The following is a 19,318-nucleotide window of genomic DNA, read 5'->3' on the forward strand; positions in this document are numbered from 1 at the left end:
GCTCTCATCTTCTACCTTGTAGGTCCTGTGGTACCTTGCCATTCCTATTTGCTTCAGTCTTGAAAACCTTTCTCTAGTGCACACTGCTACCGTCACAGGAATTATTCCTAGACAAGGGATACGCACCACCCAACACACATTTTAGTTCAGTAGATTTGGAGGCGTGTCCTCCCAACACTTAGTGAAATTGAAGTGATTGTTTTTACTATTCTCTCTCTCTCTCTCTCTCTCTCTCTCTCTCTCTCTCTCTCTCTCTCTCCTCTTTTTCTCTTTTTCTTTCTGTTTGGTTGGTTTGGTTTTTTGAGACAGGGTTTCTCTGTGTAGTCTTGGCTGTTTGAGACCTCGCTCTGTAGACCTGGCTGGCCTTGAACTCAGATCACCTGCCTCTGCAGTGAGTGCTGGGATTAAAGGTGTGCACCACTATACCTAGCTATATTTTCAAATGTGTTTCTAAATGAAAGTTGATGTGAAAAAAGGTGCTCCCAGCACACACTGTCTTGTTCCTTTCACCGTGATGCTCAATTTGAGATTGGCTGTTTCAATATTGTGTCCACTAAACATCTGCTCTCTAATCTCTTCCACATGTTCATAAACTCTTCCTGGAGAGAGGCTTCAGTAACTGGAGAAATATTTGAGTTCCTTCTCTGTGTCAGATGCTTTATCTGCTGCTGAGGCTGTGGAGAGCAGCACAGACAAGGCCCCATCCTCAGGCTCTGGAGAACAGCACACACAAGGCTCCTGTCCTCAGAGAAGTCATGTCACTCTTGGGAACTTCCCAGTGTTCTTTTTGTGTTTTGAAAAAAAAAATTTTTTTATTAAGAAAATTTTTCCATTCATTTTGCACACCAATCAAAGATCCCCCTCTTCCCTCCTCCTGCTACCTGAGCCTCCTCCTCCCAACCCACCTCTCACTCCCCCCCCACCAAGAAGGCAAGGCCTCCCATGAGGAGGCACATCCAGTCCAAACTTCTCCAGCTGCCTTAAGGCTGCACAAGGTGTCCCATCATAGGTAGTGGGGGGATGGATTCTGATCCTACCGCCAGGGGGCCCCCAAGCAGGTTAAGCTGCACAACTGTCTCCCCTTGCAGAGAGCCCAGCCCAGTCCCATGCCGGCTCCACAGCCATTCATCCAACTTTCCTGAGTTCCCACTAGTTTGGTTTGCTCATCTCTACAGGTTTCCCCATCATGATCTTGATGCACATGCTCATAGAATCCCTCTTCTCTCTCCCCGATGGACTCCTGGAGCTCTGCCTGGTGTTTGGCTGTATGTAGATCTCTGCATCTGCTTCCATCAGTCACTGGAGAAAAGCTCTGTGATGACAGTTAGGATATTCACCGATCTGATCCTGGGGCAAGCCAGTTCAGTTCAGGCACCCTCTCCACTATTGCTAGTAGTCCACGCTGGATTCCTGGGAACTTCCCTAGCACCCAGTTTCTCTCTATCCCCATGATGTCTTCCTCTGTCATGGTATCTGTTTCACAGCTTTCCCACTCCATCTCTGTTCCAGCTCGAACATCCCGTTCCCTTATGTTCTCATCCCCTATCCCTTACCCTCCATTGCCCACCCCTCATCCCCAGTTTACTCATGGAGATCTCATCTCTTTCCCCTTCCCAGGGTAATCTGCGCATCCCTCTTTGGGTCCTCCTTGTTAGCTAGCTTCTCTGGAGCTACGGGTTATAGTCTGGTTATCCTTTGCTTTACATCTAGTATCCACTTACGAGTGAGTACATGCCATGTTTGTCTTCTGAGTCTGGGTGACCTCACTCATTCCCAGTGTTCTTATGAGACAAACAGCAGCTTAGGTTAGACCAGAAGTGCACAACTACAACTTGCAGAAGTTCCAGTGGTTTATCAATTAGTGCATCTGTTGAATTTCATGATTTTTGTGTGTCTTTACAGGATTTGGGTTTGGAATACTATGTAGTAGGAGAATCTTTTGAGACTTCTGCTCCTTGGGACAGGTAAAACCTAATAAAAGGACTTACTCTGATATACTTTATAATTGATGCATGTATGTGGATATGTAATTTATCTGTGTGTGGATATGGAAAGTTTACATTTTTATAAGAAACGTTGAGATAAGGAAGGTTTAAATTAGTATCACGATCTGAATACCATTGCTTTCAACCTTCACCTCACCCCTTTTCCGGAGTAAGGTCACAATTTGCTTGGAACCCAATAAACAAGTATATTGAAGTTAACATTTTGAAGACCCTTAGTGAACAAACACAAGATGGTATTTTGTAGTGTGACTTGGCTTAGGTGATTTATTATGCTTAATGTTCTTTTGAAAGCCTTCCTCCCCCACCCCCAATATCATTTAGCTTTGGGTGTGTGTGTGTGTGTGTGTGTGTGTGTGTGTGTGTGTGTGTGTGTGTGTGTAGATTTAACAAGATCACTTGCATTTAAATAATTTCTGAAAGAAATCCAGTTTAAGATATTAAGCATAATTTCTATTTTTATATTTAAGCAAAATTTTGGTACTAAATCAGATGATAGAAAATGTCCTGCATAGGATGTGTGGAAGTATTTATTTGGGTTTCTCTCCCGGAAACACACATATTTATATCCATGCACACTCATACAGTGCAGGGAATCAATAGTAAAAACTGTGAAGTAATTTTATAAACATGGACTTTTGTGTTAGCTTTCAATACATTCTTAAGAAAATCATCAGTGTATTTTATTTTCTTTGAACATGCCTATATTTCACCTTTTTTTTTTTTTTTTTTGGTTTTTGGTTTTTCAAGACAGGGTTTCTCGGTGTAGTTTTGGTGCCTGTCCTGGATCTCACTCTGTAGATCAGGCTGGCCTCGAACTCACAGAGATCCGCCTGACTCTGCCTCCAGAGTGCTGGGATTAAAGGTGTGCGCCACCACTGCCCATTGCTCACCTTTCCTTTATAAAACATATGAACTCTTCTCAATCACGAAATATAGACTACAGCAGACCTTTCTGAACCCACTATTTAGGCATTAAATATTTAACATCTTGTTCTCCTCATACCTTAATTTTTTCCTCTAGAAAGCATCTGTCTTTTCTACATTGTCTTAATCTACTGTGGACTTTGACTTTTGGTGTACTGGTAGTCAGATTCCAAGAATTATTTGAGACAAACCTACTCTATAGGATCACTCTGTTATTCTGTCCCCCAAAAAAGTGCACTTTTTTTCCCCTCAAACAACCTGTATGATTCTGGCTGTCCGTGAACCTGCTATGTAGCTCAGTCAGAGAATTTGTCATCTTTTTGCCACAGCCTCTGCTATTTGGATTAAATTAACGTACCACCACACCCCTTCCTTTTTACAGTTTTTTAAAGTACATTTTAACAAGGGGATTAAATCTTAGAGAGAATTACCAGCTGATCACCATTGATCCTTTGGAGCAGTAGTTTGGCAGGCAGCTCATGTCAGTTCTCTCAGTGATGACTTCAGACCATCGTACCACCCCTTAACTGATGGCTTAGTATGGATTGCTACATAGACTGCTGTAGACTGGCTGGCTTATATGTTTTAACTGAGACCTTTTCCCCCTCACCTTGAAGTGTGGTATCAGAGGGCTTTGGGTGTCTGGGTTGCTGGTGAGTGCCCTCTTGGTTTCTGGAAGACCACCTTCTCCTGTGTTCTCATGGGGCTGAAAGTAAGCTTTCTCATCTCTCTATGACATACCAGTTCCATCCATCAGGACTTCTCCCTCATGGCCTGACTACCTTCCACAGGCCAAGGCCCTGACTTGGTGTGAGGGGAAGATTTCAGTTTGCATTCTGAGGTGGGCTCAAACCTTTAGTCCTTTGTCACTGGGAAAATGAATTAGTATAAGTTAACGCTTTAGCATTACAAATTTCCTTGTTACCTGCTAATGTTCACTTTTTATTCTTTTAACTGTGGAGGCCAGTTAAATAAATATGTAAATATATGAACTGATGAAAAAATAACATAAGAAATTTAATGTTGCATTCAACTATCTTTTCTAGGGTTATAGATCTGTGTAGAAATGTAAAAGAGAGGATAAGAAGGGAATGCAAAGAAAAGGGTGTTCAGTTCGCACCTCTTTCTACATGCAGGTGAGTTTCCATAGTTGTTTATAGACTCATTCTGGAAAGTACTGCTTTCAACTTTACTGTTGGATAGGTAGATGTGTGTGTATGTGCTGTCTGTGAATGTGGGCACACATGCCACAGTGTGCTCATGGAAGTCAGAGGACTTGGTCCAGTCCGTTCTCTCCTTCCACTCTGGGGTGTGGGTATTGAACTCAAGTAGTCAGGCTTGCATAGCGCACGCCTTTACCCACGGGGCCACCCTGCTCCCAAAGTATTGTTTTTAAACAGTTGTGAAATACAGTTCTCCAGCTGAGAAGTACGTTTGGCCTGTTCCATGTGGCCAGCTTCTCTGAACATCTCACTACCCTGTCATGACTGTGTCTCAGTCCTTAGCCCCTGAGGCAAGGGACACTGGCTCATGAGTGAGCTTTCTGCCCTCTCAGGACCTCATGGCCGTGAAGAGCAAGTGTGCGAGCTCCTGGACAAAGGAAGCCTCTCTTGCTCCCTGGAGCTACAAACTAGAGGTGGAGGCCCAGAGCTATGAACTATAGAAGCAGTCCGTACCCATGTCTTCCTGTGTGTGTGTCCCTTTTCATTATTGATTAAATGCATGGGAACTCAACAAAGAACAAAAGGAGTCAGAGACTCAAGTGATAATTAACCTGTTGCTTTCTAGTAGATGTTTCTTTGGTAATAGAAATATTCTGTGTTTTTGTTGTGAAGTTTGGTAGCCACAGCCACACTGGTTAGGAAGTAATTGAATGTGTGAAATTAAAAAAAGTTATTTTAAGTTTTAAAAAAGCCACCTGTAATCAGTGTCTTCCGTATTGGACAGTGATTGGTTAACTGATCTTAACCTTTTTATTAAATAACAGCCTCAAAGGAAGCTTTTTGGAGAAGGGGCCCTTTGCATTTAGTCTTACAGTGTTCAATTTATATGTAAACACTAGGTTAAATGTGTCAAGACACAGGTGAACACTTGACTCTCTAGAAAGGTATTAAGGTGATTTCAAATGGAGAATACATGGCGTTCAGAATTGATGGAAGGAGAGAGCCGGAAAGAAGGGTTCCCCAGTCGCCATTCTGCATTGTGTAACTGCCTCCCAGTCTTGCTGTGTTTGTGCATCTGTGTCTCTGGGGGGACGATACAAAGTACTTAGAATGGAAAATGAATAAAATGTAGGTAACTTAGAAGCAGTGTGGCGGACCTGAGGAACAAGTGTACTTCAGCACCGGGTGCTTCCTGTGTAGCCTGTCTCTGGCTTCCAGTGCTTTGACCTCATGATGGTACTGAGGCACACCAATCTTCCTGTCACTCTCAGTACAGCATGCAGTAGTTACACAAGCCGGCTGAGCTTGTACTGTGGAACAGGCTTGCATCTTGATGAGTTTTCCCAACTGTTGGCTGCTTCGGGTGCACTGAGCATGGCGGAGGTCTGCTAAGCCATGATGGTTGATAGCTAGATATAGCCCAGTGCACAGCATTTTACCTCACAATGAGATTTTTTCATACACCTCTCTCATGAAGTTCAGGGTTGTCTGTATTTCTGCTTGCAATGCTTGTTTCTCTGATTTATCTTACTTGATCTCAACCTGGGAAATATACCTGAGGTTTTTGTTCCACCCCAGGAATTGGCCTGCCTGCTGTCTTGTCAACATGACAATGTTTAGACAGCTTTAAAAGATTTGGTATAAGACAGAATGTATCTGAAGAATGGAGGCACTGTTCTGCTCTTTAGCAGTAGTTTAATCTTTTCACATTCTGTTGAAATATGAGTTAGGCCAAGTTTGGTTAGATCAGTTAGGCCCATCATATTTGCTATAGACTTTAGTAGTGTTCTTATATACAAATGTCAAACATGTAATATATTGATCCTGAATTTGTTGAAAGGTGGCTGTCTTAGTTAGGGTTTCCACTGCTGTGACAAACAAAAGCAGCGTGGGGAGGAACGGGTGTAGTTTAGCTTACAGCTCTCAGGTCACACTTTATCCCGGGGGAAGTCAGGTCAGGAACTGATGCAGGAGTGTCACTGGCGTGCTTAGTCTGCTTTCTTCTAGCACCTAGGACCACCACCAGCCCAGGGGGACACCACCCACAGTGGGCTTAACCTCCCACGCAGTCAGCACTCAAGAAAATGTATGATAGGCCAATTTGTGGGGACATTTTGAGGTTTGCTCTTACCAAATGACTAGAGTTACGTTGACATAAAACTAGCCAGCACAGTGGCAATGTCTATTGAAGTTTAGTTACATAGTCTGTGTAGTGATGTTAATGATTCTCTCATGAGTAGTGCATACTCTTAATTGCTATAAGCACACTTTACTTCTCCTTCAGTTTTTGGTTTTTTTTTTTTAAACTTGGTTATTACTGATCACAGCACCTCGTAGTTAAAATAGTTCTCCATTTTTCTTAAACTTGTAAATCTGGAACTTAAAATGTAAATGTTCAAGGGATCTTTTTTTATGAGTGTGAATTAACACTAGACAAAAACCACAGCTGGCAAATTGACATAGCATTGTTAAACAGTTCATTTCTTCCGTTCTGAGGCACCTAACATTTGGCCTAAAAGACCATTACAGTTTTAGATTAGATTCTGTTTGAACTGTGTAGTAAAAAGTATTTGCTGCTTCTGTTAGATTGAGTCCTTTGTCGTATCTCCATAGCTTGCATTTGGAGATTTGATTGTGCTTGTCCAAACTCCCTTTACATGCTTCCTAACCGCATATTGAAAACCTAGATATTTATTACATAGATGATTTAAGGACCTAACATTCTCAATATCTTTTGTATCTACACATATAACATACACATGAAGTCATAGATAGTATTTTAAGGTCATGCCACTGCATTTGAGCTCATCATTTTATTTGTTTTTCAAGTCCTTTCTAATTATTGTGAGCTTCGTGAAGAAGCTGTATTTAAGTCTGATCCTGCTTGGTGTTTGAACATTTCTCCCACTTCTGAACTGTGCTTCTTTCTGTTAACTTTGAGAAGTTTGGAAGATTTGTAATTCATCACCATATTCCATCAAGTCAGTTTGAGAGGTGTCCCCCCACCATACACACACACATACAAGGTTTCTCTGTATAATATCCCTGACTGTCCTAGAACTCGCTCTGTAGACCAGGCTGGCTTTGAACTCAGAGATCCGCCTGCCTCTGCCTCCCAGGTGCTGGGATTAAAGGCCTGCGCCACCACCGCCTGGCTATTGTTTGTTTTAACATCTGAGTAAGATGGATGTTTTGTTCATTTCAGGTCAATTAGAAAATCATTTGTATTTGCTTTATTTTTTTTATTTTTTATTTTTTTGGTTTTTCGAGACAGGGTTTCTCTGTGTAGCTTTGCGCCTTTTCCTGGAACTCACTTGGTAGACCAGGCTGGCCTCAAACTCACAGAGATCCGCCTGACTCTGCCTCCCGAGTGCTGGGATTAAAGGCGTGCGCCACCACTGCCCAGCTGCTTTAAAATTTTTTTAACTTTGGATGAATAATAATCTAGACTTATAAAAAGTTGTAAAATAGCACGCCTTTAATCCCAGCACTTGGGAGGCAGAGCCAGGCGGATCTCTGTGAGTTCGAGGCCAGCCTGGGCTACCAAGTGAGTTCCAGGAAAAGGCGCAAAGCTACACAGAGAAACCCTGTCTCGAAAAACAAAACAACAACAACAAAAAAAACAAACAAACAAAAAGTTGTAAAATAGTATAGTTATGTTAGTTTTTTCTTTATGCTATGATAAAATACTCTAATAAAAGCAACTTAAGAATGGAGATTTTTGTTTTCGTTCACAATTTGAGATACAGTCCTTCATGGGGAGTAAGTTAAGGCGGCAGGGGCCTCCAGCTGGTCATGTGACACACACAATTAGGAAACAGGATAAATGCATGCTGCTGCTCAGTTCCAACTTTCCACTTGGTCCAGGACCTCTGCCCAGGGAATGGTCCTGTCTGAATTAAGATCACTTTTCCTGTATCAGCTGACATAGTCACATTCATCCCCCGCAGGCTTACACACAGGCACAGCTCCTAGATTCCTCTAGACTCTGTCAAGTGCACAATTAGCAGTGGCCATCCCATTTTCACATACCATCTCACTCACTTTTCCCACTATCAATATCTTACGTCATTACATAGTATGATTATTAAAATGTAAAAGCTGGTATTTATTGATTGACCTACTATTCTGGTTTTTAAGCTGCATAAAGCTGTTGATATTACTTATCTATCTCCATATTCATCCAGTGTCTCTATCTAATACAACAAAAATAGAAGAATTATACTAATTGGGTTTCAAGATATGTGCCCTTTTAAATGTCGTTAAACGGAGCATCAAATTGTCAACATCCCTCACTCCTGTTCTTGTATTCTACAAAGTGTCGTGTATTGACTGTAGAGAGCTTGTGAGTTTTCTAGCACATTTAAACTATTTTTTTCTCCACTTCAATGATTTACTTTTTTCTGCCTAGAATTTCTTGATCCACAAGAACCCAATCAAATGACAGCACCTGGTATTGTTTTCAGAGCATTTATGTATTTTGCAGAGGTGATAGCTTGTTTGTGTTTTATCATCAATGTAGTTTTTTTAAATAATGAAAATTAATTTAAGTACTTAGTATTTGCATGTTCTCATGTAGTTCACATTTCTGCTCTAAACAGGTAATGAACCAATGAAGGAACAAATTTCTTGTTGCTAATGTTGCCTTCATGGGTGGTAGATACTTTGTGTAGTATGTCTGTTTACTGTGGTAATCCAAAATGTATCCACGTGTATAGACTTGAGCAATAGTGATACTGTGCTTCAAATACTGTTCTCTATTACCTACCTGAAGAACTAATTGTACAGAAGTTGAGTGGAACAGAGGAAAAGTTAAGTTACTTACATTGTCAAGAAGAGGACCTTCTAAGTCAGGTTTTTGTTAGGTTATTTTTGACTGTGCATGTTAAAGCAGTTTATGCCAATACTTACTGACTACATTTTAAATGTTTAAATGCTGCTTAAAATAAGGTTCTGTTACTTGTAGATAACTTAAATAAACTCACCGAGAATGGTGGGTTGTTTTTTTTTTTCACAAAGTACTGAATTTTATAAACATTTTTGCTTTATTTCCCTATAGTTTTAGACATAAAACAGAATCGCTGAGTTGAGCCATGTATTTGTAATCTTGACTAACCTCACATTTAGGTGAAAGCAAAACCCCCTGTTTCTCACTGCATTCATAGTGCACCTGTTTTGACAACAGCTGCAAGGAGAGCCAGTGGGCCCTTTTCCCTGGGAGCGGGAGGTTGGACAGAGGATGCGGTTGTGGCTCGGGTGGATTGCGCAGTGATCTTGTCTTTGACGTTTCTGGATGTTAAATCTTTTTTCACTGAACTTAAAGCCCTGTGGGGACTTTGTCCGTTTGTCTTTTAGGGTGACTCAGACGTACGATGCAGGTGCATGTATCTACTTCTATTTTGCCTTTAACTACAGGGGAATTAGTGACCCACTGACTGTGTTTGAGCAAACTGAGGTAATTTTGCATAAAGCTTTTATATTTCTTTATTAATTTAAATAAATTTTAGTGCCAATTTAAGGATTTCAGTTTGAGTCATCTTAGTCACACATGGTTTGCCTGGCTGCTAGCCCATTGAAATGAAAGGTATGTTAAGTCCACTGACTTACTTACCAAATTGTCAGTCTGAAATTAATGTTGGATATTCCTGAAGCCTGTGTCTCTTTGGTTGTTACTTTCAGTGCGTTTTAGCCAATTAAGTAACAACAGGAACCTTCATGACTGTAGGGGGTCTCTGATGTCCCTTTGACAGTTCATGCATTTCCAGGTGGTAGCTGTTGTTGGGGTCAGCAGCCCTCATGTTCTACGTCGTCGTAATATGTTCCCATGCTTGTGAATTTTTATATAATACGACTGTGTATAAGGTCCTTGGGATTCATTTGCTAGCAGTTTCAATTACATTTCTTAAGTAACCTTAAGCTGCTGGTTTTTATAGACTCAGGGGTTGACTGCTATATTCCTTCTTAAGAAGCAACATAGATTTCCTCCACTAAACTAGAAGAATCCATAGTAGATGTATCTTTTAGACACACAGGTGCCCTAGTTTTTTAAGTTAATTATGTGCCTGCCAATGATATCTATCATCTTCAGAAATTTAAGTATATTCTTTATGGTGTGTGTGTGTGTGTGTGCGTGTGTGTGCACACAGGTACATGTGTACAATGCCACACAAATGGAGGTTAGAGGATAGCCTGGGGGAGTTGGCTGTTTCTCTCCACCATACACGTCTCAGGGAGAAGACTCAGGTGGTCGGGCTGGGCAGCAAATACCCTTATGCACTGAGGAATCTCACCTGCCCAGAGGTTTGAGTATATCTGTATCTCTTTGGCTTGACTATGAAAGTTACTTGCTTAGCTGGGCATGGTAGTACACACCTGTATTTTCAAGCATAGGGGAGGTAGAGACAAGAGGACTGCAACAAGCTTGAGGGGAAGGTCAGCCTGGTTTGCACAGTGAGTTCCAGGCCAGCCAGGGTTACATAGCTTCATCTCAACACAAAACAAACAAAACGTCCTTGGAGTCTACACATTGAAATTATTTCTGTTTTCTCAGCTCTGTTGCTCGCTTAATTTCTGATCTCATGGAGCTGTTTTATTTGAAGTGATGTATCCGAAATGTTAAGCTCTTGAGCAGAGGCTAGCATATTTATGATTATAAGAAGTACCAACTCCTAAGTCCTGATGGTGCCTGCAAAGTCCTTTGCAATAGGTGTGGTCCATATGTTCCACCTGGGCAGTCTCCTACCTCAGCCACCATTGGTAGGTTTATAGACATGAGCATGTCTGAGAAGCTCACGGCACAGGAGGTATTCACCTTGTGGCTGTTAAATATTAGCAAATCTCACTAAGAATAGAAAATGTAATTAAATATATGCATGAAAAGCCATAATGAAACCCATCATTTTGTATACTAACTTAAAATTTTTTTCAATTAAAAGAAAAAAAAAAAAGTTAAAAGCAGGCCAGGGCTTAAGTAGGGAAGAAAGGAAACAGAAAGATCCAAGGCAGCCCCAGGTTCCATCACCCTTCACTGTACATGCTGTCTATATTTTGTTATATGTTTATCTTTCAACCCAGGTGCATACCTTAAGAATAGTTAGGACTTAGCATGTGAGGAGGTTAAACAAGGGGACAAAACGGAAACTTGGGGTTCTCTTTTCCTTCCTCCCTTTCTTCCTCCTTCCCTCTGATCCTCCATTTCCTCTTAGATATGTGTGTAGAACTACAAATAATTTATCCCATGTGATTGAACTAAGAGATGTTCTCCATAAGAGTGCTTCTGGCTGTGTAGTAGAAATAAATGAAAGAGTTCAAGCAAATTGCTTGGTACCTTTCTGGGCATCTGGGGAGAAGTCAGTAAATGTTAGCCATTCCAAAATGAAATTCAAGTAGCAGCAACGGTTTGTGTTGTTTCCGTTTACAGGCGGCTGCTAGAGATGAAATCCTTGCCAATGGAGGGAGCCTGTCACATCACCATGGAGGTATTTTTAAAGGGGGTGGTATAGAATTTCTAATATTCCTGCTTTTAAATATATTTGGTTTGTAAAATCCCGGGGAGAGTCATCACATGAGTAATTTGAGAGTACTTGAGATTCCGGAAACATTTTTTATGCTCTTAGAATAACTGTGATCAAGGTAGGTAGATTGTGTTATAGCCAACAGAGTGCTTGGTTTGATAAGCCTGCCTTGGTATGGAGCCTATCAACTTTCCTAATTCTCAGAGACCTCATGTTACTGGAGAGCAGATTATCTTACCTGGGAGGTATTTGACCATAACAGCCAAAGCTTTAAAGAAAAGAAAGAAAAACAAAACCTGTATAATCTTTTCCAGCCACTATTGGAGTACAGATGATCAACAGTTGTACATATTGAAAGGTATTTGTTCCTGCCCAAACTCAGCAAATTAATTGACAGGAATTTTAATAAGCTTAGGAAAAGTAGTAGAATGCAGTTGTAAGATACAGTCTTGTACAAGTTAAACAACATTCTGTTATTAAGATTGTAGTTTTTGAATTATGCACAGGTTCTCTATAATAGAAATTAGTTATGATATATTTCTGTAATTTTATGCTTAGAAAAAAATAGAAGTGTAGAGATTTTTTAAAAAATTAGGGAGTTGAGCCGGGCGGTGGTGGCGCACGCCTTTAATCCCAGCACTCGGGAGGCAGAGCCAGGCGGATCTCTGTGAGTTCGAGGCCAGCCTGGGCTACCAAGTGAGTTCCAGGACAGGCGCAAAGCTACACAGAGAAACCCTGTCTCGAAAAACAAAAAAAAAAAAAAAAAAAAAAAAAAAAAATTAGGGAGTTGCATGAGGACAAATAATCACCTAAAAATTAAACTCCTAGCCTGTCCTGGACTCTCCATGAGCCTCTTGTCCTTTTTGACTTCCCTTAGAACTATATTATCTAAAATGCAGTCCGTTTGTGTTCAAATCATTTGCATTTGCTTGCTGGAAAGTTGGGGCACAGGAGGAAAATGACTTTTTTCTGTGTGTTGCTGTATACTAGGACCAAGATCTACCTGATGTACCCTGCCTCTGTGTGTGTAGAGAGATATTGGAAGAATTTTGGTGGAGAAGGGGTGTACTGTAGAGTGCCTGTTTCAACAAAACATTCTTACAGGCAGGGCTGGAAAAGATCGATGATGCAAATTAATGAGATGCAAGATAATTCAGACACTGCTACATTAGTTTTATCTTTAATATCTTTTTTTTCCTTAACCCTCACAAATAAGTTGAATAGGTTATCTAATGAACATTAGAGTGGATAAATTCATCCTTCGTCTTTTTTTCCTGAATATACTCTTTCCTTTAGAAGTTTTTTTTCCCTCTCTTTTGTGTGTGTGTTTGCTTGTGTGTGAGTGCACATCTGTGCTCATGGATGTGGATGCCTGAGGCTGGGTGGGAATCTTCCTTAATGGGTACCTCATTCACTGAGGCAGGGTCTCTCAGGGATACTAGTGGATGTTAGAATGACAACTGAAGAAAGGAGAAAATGGGTACTGGCAATGTTTCGGGAAGAATTGAAAGCTGAGGTATGCCTCTGGGCCTTATACCTTCTTTAAATCAGGGACTGTAAGATGTGTGTTATGGTAAGTCTGAAAGAGGGAACAGAGTGAGGATGGCTGCTGTAGAGAAAGGGTGCCAGAAGCTGACTGTCATTTAGAGAACTGATTATTAAATGGGCTGTTTCCTTGATTGTGGAATGATGGTCTTGGTTCACTCACGTTTTGTAGTGTGAAAAATTTTGCTAAGATTGAAGGTGAGCAAGTGACTGAAGCAGTGCAGAGGAGAGCCATGTTGGTAGCCTTTCTGTGGTCAGTAGCTCTTTCTTTTGCAACTGTGAGGATATTCAGGCCTTCATGGAAGTGGCGGTGTGTGAGGTACTGTGGGAGGCCAGATAGGAGACTGGCTCTCACATTTTACCCCAGGATACTCTTGAGGAGTGAGGGATACAAGATTTAGATAGAAGGATAGAAGGGACAGAGACAGATAGAAACACAGGATAGCCTCAGGAGGGCCTGGATCCTTATCCACCAGCCCCTTCTGTCTCTTCTTAAGGTCTGTTTATAGGAATGCCAAAGGGTGGAGCAAAAGAACTCCCCCTAGCTCAGCCAAGTATAGACCCTTCCAATCACCTGGTAACCATGCACATGGTCAAGCAATCCTCTAATGCAGCTCTGCTGGGTAAAGCAAGCTCAGATCTCACTTAGGAAACCTTTGTGGGCCTCCACAAGGTACCCAAAGGGAGGCATGCTGCAGTTGCTTCTCAGATGCCGAGGGCTGCTGTCTCTGGAGCACAGCTGTGCTGACCTTTAAAGCACTCACTGCAGAAAAAGTAGACTAGACTCTGCTGCATATAGACTTGAAACTTGGTTTTATTTGTGAAAGGTATAAAAGTTGTGTGTGTGTATAGTATATTAATATATTATGTGTGTATATTATATAGATTACCCAGTACCACAAGTAAATCAATAAGCAATAGTTGGGGAAAGTGTAAATCTTACCCTGTAATATATTGATTTATTAATCCTTGGTCTCAAAGTAAAGTATGTAACTACTCCCTGTGGGTTTTGTTTGTGATAGAGACTGAGCCCCAGACCTTACAGCTGAGCTACCTCTCTAGCCCTTAGATACTGTTTTTTTGATACAAAGTATACTTAATGCCTTTAATCTTGTATAATGTGTTTTCTGCATATAAATATTACTGGCCAATGAGACTAGAGAATTTCAGATTTTCCTTCTCCTCAAGGCGGTTACACGGTTGGTCCAGGAGAATAAGTATTACATTCAGAAATTGCTGATCAAAACTGGTGTGGTTGTGCCACGCTCACTGCTGTTAGTGTAGTCTCCCTCACTTCAGACTGCACTGTCCAGACAACTCCAGACACAACAAATGCCTGATTGTGAGAAGGGGCGAGAAGGTAAAGGAAAGTGTTAAGTTCCGGGGTCTGTGGAACTTAATCTCCTTTTGTCCTCTTCAACATGCTGCTGAGTAGCTGTTATTCATGTGTCCAGTGGAATCCAAAACTAAGCTGTTGTCACTGGTGTAAGGCTTCATTCCTCCATGTCCCTGTCCTCACAACAAGAAGCCTAAAATATTTGAAATGATTTCAGATCTAAGAAGATTGAAATTGACTGCCTTTGAAAAGAAACACTGTGTATTAGTTTTCTTTTAAGACTATAAATCCTCCTTTTCTTTAATTTCCACATTATCTAAGATAATTACCTTTTAAACAGGTGCCCCAGAAGGGAATCACAGTTTTAATTTCTTCATTATAGGTATTATTCTTAGTAGTTCTTTCCCATAAGTCATTTCCTAATCGTGGGCATCTAACATTTCAATATCAGGTACTGAAACAGTACAGGGCAGCTCATGTTACAGTGTCTTAGTTATTATTTCTATTCCTGTAGATGGCACCATGATCAGGGCAACATATAGAAGAAAGAGTTTATTTGGGGCTCACAGTTTGAGAGGGTTAGGACCACCATAGCAGGGAGCATGGTAGCAGGTAGGCAGGCATGGCAGTAGCTGAGAGCTTACATTTTGAAACACAACCAGGAGACAGAGATGTTAGGAATGGCATGGACCTTTGAAACCTCAAAGCCCACCATCAGTAGTAACACACCTCCTCCAACAAGGCCATGCCTCTTAATCTTTCCTGAACAGTTCCACCAGCTGAGGACCAAGTGTTCAAATATCTGAGTCTGTGTGGACCATTCTCATTACATTATCACTTACAGTAAAACTACTTGTACAATTTGTGTATATTTTAGAGATCTTTATTTGTTTAAAGACTTCACATGTTGAAAAATTCCATTCATTGGCTTGAAGTAGAATGTGGCAAGGTTTGATTCCATACTAAATTTAGAGGCTGCTGCATTGAAAGACACATTTTCAAATTTCTGTTCCCTTTGTCATACTTATTTTTTATGTGATCAGAAACAATGACTGCATGGAAACAAATTCCAAACTACCTGATTTCCTGTAGTACTTAGAAAAGGAACCTAGACTTGTGGAGGTGCACCGTCCACCTCATGTACACTGTCAAGTGAGTGTGCGGTCTTGGTAAGCTGCTGGAGTAGAGAGTGCATCCTTTCACACCCCTATTCACTCACTTCCTTAGTGACAGCCTTAGCCCCTCAAGGTAGAACCATCCTGAAGATTTATGCTGATAACTCAAGGTACCAAAAGATGTCACCTCTCCTGGTACTACCTTAGTCCAGTCTGTCTCCTGCTGGGGCACTGTACTACCCTCCTAACTCAACTGATCCCCTCCTCCCTTTTCTTACTGCCTGGGAATCATTTCTTTAAATCAGGTTGTCTCTTCACATTCAGATCAAAACACAGACCCCTTCTCAGGCCTTCAAGGATGCAGTGGTGTGTCTATCCCTCTCTCTGTCCTTATCTCTGATCCATTTTTCCTGCCGTTTCCTAGACCTCGCCTCTTGGCTCACGCTCTTCCCTCGTTTTCTGCTGATCCCTCATAGATGTTTGCATGGCTCCCTTTACCTAGTCATTTAGGTCTCCAGTAAAGATGTCACTTTCCTAGAGATGTTCCTTGCTCACTTGTATAGTTTTTAGTGTTTCCCGTTTGAATTCTGTTCAGTGACAGTTCTGTGATCATATTCTGTTCTCCAGTCCCCAGAACATAAGTGACTGCTCCACGGAGTTCTTCCTGAAGGACAAGGATTACAGGAGGGCACTGTCTGCTTTAAGACAAAATGTGAATTGCACATAGGAGGAGCACTCAGTAATATGCAGAGTAGGCATGTTATTATATTTTGCTGAGTAAGTGACTCTGCTAACACACTTTCACAGAAGTATTGTAAAATAAACTGAGTCTTTTTATGATTCATATGACCCTATATTCAAGGAAGATCATAAGCCCACGTCATTCTTGGGTTATTGAGGTAGTTCAAGTCTTTCCTGGCAATTTATATTGAGATCCTGTCTCAAGATGAAGATTAGAAGGATGTTTGGAATATAGTTGGATGGTGAGCATTTACCTCAGATACAGAAGGTCCTAGGTTCATTCCCAAGCACCACACATGTGCACATAGACACACGAACATATTCTAATATGTGATCAAAATTATGACTGTATTGAGCGATACACACACACACACAAGTTTAGGGTGCTATAAATAGGAAAGGAATATAGTCTTTGAAATCAAATATGTATTGAACTTCTAACTTCAAATTTACTGATCATAGGGAAGCAGGTTCTCTGAGCTGCAGTTGTCCTCACCTGCAGTCCAAGAGTTCACCACCTCATAGGTTCTTTATAGGATGTAGCTGTGATGCATGTATAGCATCTAACATGCCTTGCATGTAGATGCTGAAACATTATAGTGTGTACTTTTCAAGTAGTAGGAGAGTACCAGGTAGAACTGCTTTATTTTCTTCATCTTTTGCACCAACCACTAAAGAGTGGGTTGCAGTTTATTTGGAAAAGAGGTGTACATTTAAGGGGGTCTGACTATCATTTTCATGTATAGCTTAGAGGTCTTACTCTATAGGTCTCTTAAAATATGCATCAAAGAAAAATAAGTTTCTTTCACATTACTGGCAGTTAAATTGGCTGTAGTAAAATGTCTGTTTTTGTGGTAGCTTCTCTGAAGTTAATCATTTAATTTGAAATTTTCAAATGCCCATTGCTATTATAGCTTTATAAAGCAGAGATATTTTTAATCCAAAATTTAAATAACATGTTTAATTGTGCTGCTAGGCTTTCTAGTAAAGCTTTTGAGAGACCACTAATTTTTAATATGTATAAAGGGTTTTCCTCATTTGCTCCTGAACTGAACATTGAAGCTGGCCTCAGTAGCATATTTCTTTATTGACTTTCAGGCAGTGTCATGACAGTTGGTTTAGTTGTTTGGTTTTTGTTGTTTTTGTTTTGTTTTAGTTCTAGTAGTAGAGAATATTGATGCAATTTCTCTTGGAGGGTTTGGCCTGTAATTGTGATTAATAACAGTTGCTTTCACTATCTGGAAACAGACAGGCTGGTTTGTCTGCCTGCAATCATGCTGTGATAAATGGAGCTATTTTAACTCTGGTTTTGTGTATCAGAGAAAACAGATGTAGTCTGGGACTTGAGGCTGAAGGAAATAGGGAGTCTGCTTACCGTCTATAGCTCTTGCATCTGCAGCTGATGTGCTGGTTAGGTTCAACAGCACAGTTTGTGCCAGCCACATACTTAACTTGAACTTGGGCTTAGGATTTTAAGTCACTCATTTTCTGAAATTATTCTTTAAGTCCTTTGGCAGTAAGCAAATACTCTGAGTGAGTTTACCAATGTTAGTTGAAATATTGGTGTCTAAGCAAATCAAAACTGTTACCAAATTTCTTCTCCCTCATGGTCAGAGCAGAAACTGGTCATATCAGAAATGCTTGAAATAAAAGTGGTTGAGAAGAGCTTCTGTTAAAAACCTGTAGTGTGAAATAGAAGGTAGAGAAGAAGGTAGGAGGAAGGGAGAGAGGGAGGTAAGAAGGAAGGGAGGGAGGAAGGAGAAAGGGAAGAAAGGAAAATAAACTGTTCCTTTTCGGCCATTACATGATTCTCTGTCTAGAAAATCCCAGAGAATATTCAAAGACAGAGTAGGCAAGAACACAGAATACAAAATTCCATATAAAAATTAGCAACAAATGTAGAAACCAAAAACATAACAACATTCACAACTACTAAAAATTGAAATAAATGTGAATCTAGTAAAATAAATAGACTTCAATCTAAGAAAATATACATAGGGTTTTTTTTATTCTAAAAGTTAAAGAATGCTAGCAGAAGAAACCAAAGAAGTCATATGTAAATAAATGGAAGTCAAATTCTTGTTCCTGCATTGATGGGAAAAACTACTAGATAAAAATGTCAGTTCTGTCCAAACTGATCAATATCTTTTTAACACATTTTCTATTAGAATTTTAGTGAGGGTTTTTTGTTTGTTTGTTTGTTTGTGGGTTTTTTGTTTTTTGTTTTTTGAGACAGAGTTTCTCTGTGTAGCCCTGGCTCTCCTGGAACTCGATTTGTAGACCAGGCTGGCCTTAAACTCACAGAAATCTGCCTGCCTCTGCCTCCTGGCTACTGGGATTAAAGGTGTGTACCATCACCGCCCAGCTTTTAGCAGAGTTTTTTATGGATCTAGGAAAGATTATCCTAATTTTTATATGGTAAAACAAAAGAACTAGATAACTAAAATAATTTTGAAAAAATGAAAAAAAAGATTTTCTGATTTTCAGCCTTATTATATAGCTTCAATAATCAAGACTGTAGTGTTAGATCTATGGAAGAGAATAGAGAACACAGAACTTGGGCCACATACCTGGGCCCAAATTATTTTGACAGGAACACTTCAGTGGAAATGATGTTGGAACAGCTGTACATCTGTAAGCACACATGCATGCAACTGTACATACAAAAGAACATTGACTTAAATCTATTTTATACAGAAATTAACCCTAAATAGATAATGATAAACTCTAAAACTATTAGAAAATAGCATAGGAGAAAGTCTTCAAGTCTAGAGCCAGGCAAAGAATTCTTGGACTGGATCCAAAAGCATTGTCCATTAAAGGAAAACTTGGTTAACTGGTCTCAACTGTAAAAAAATGAAGGTAGAACAGCCTGGATATCTTTTAGCCTGTGTGTGGCTAAATAAATCCTGCTAATCCATGTTCTGGAATATGCTACTCAGTAACAAAAAGGAATAAACTATTGACTGTACTT

At 40.3% G+C, this 19,318-nt stretch overlaps 1 protein-coding gene across 1 annotated transcript in view; it reads left to right on the plus strand.

Annotated features, from left to right (window-relative positions):
• Agps (alkylglycerone phosphate synthase) overlaps nucleotides 1-19,318 on the plus strand; it is a 109,970-nt gene that overhangs the window by 81,589 nt on the left and 9,063 nt on the right. The window contains exons 16-19 of the mRNA XM_052722670.1: nucleotides 1,903-1,964; nucleotides 3,977-4,066; nucleotides 9,449-9,548; nucleotides 11,514-11,571. Of these exons, the coding sequence (XP_052578630.1) occupies nucleotides 1,903-1,964; nucleotides 3,977-4,066; nucleotides 9,449-9,548; nucleotides 11,514-11,571 (310 nt within the window). The remainder of the gene's footprint in view (nucleotides 1-1,902; nucleotides 1,965-3,976; nucleotides 4,067-9,448; nucleotides 9,549-11,513; nucleotides 11,572-19,318) is intronic.

The sequence above is a fragment of the Peromyscus californicus genome, unplaced genomic scaffold, assembly GCF_007827085.1.
Source record: "Peromyscus californicus insignis strain IS unplaced genomic scaffold, ASM782708v3 Scaffold_7__1_contigs__length_154581171, whole genome shotgun sequence".
Taxonomy (NCBI): Eukaryota; Metazoa; Chordata; class Mammalia; order Rodentia; family Cricetidae; genus Peromyscus; species Peromyscus californicus.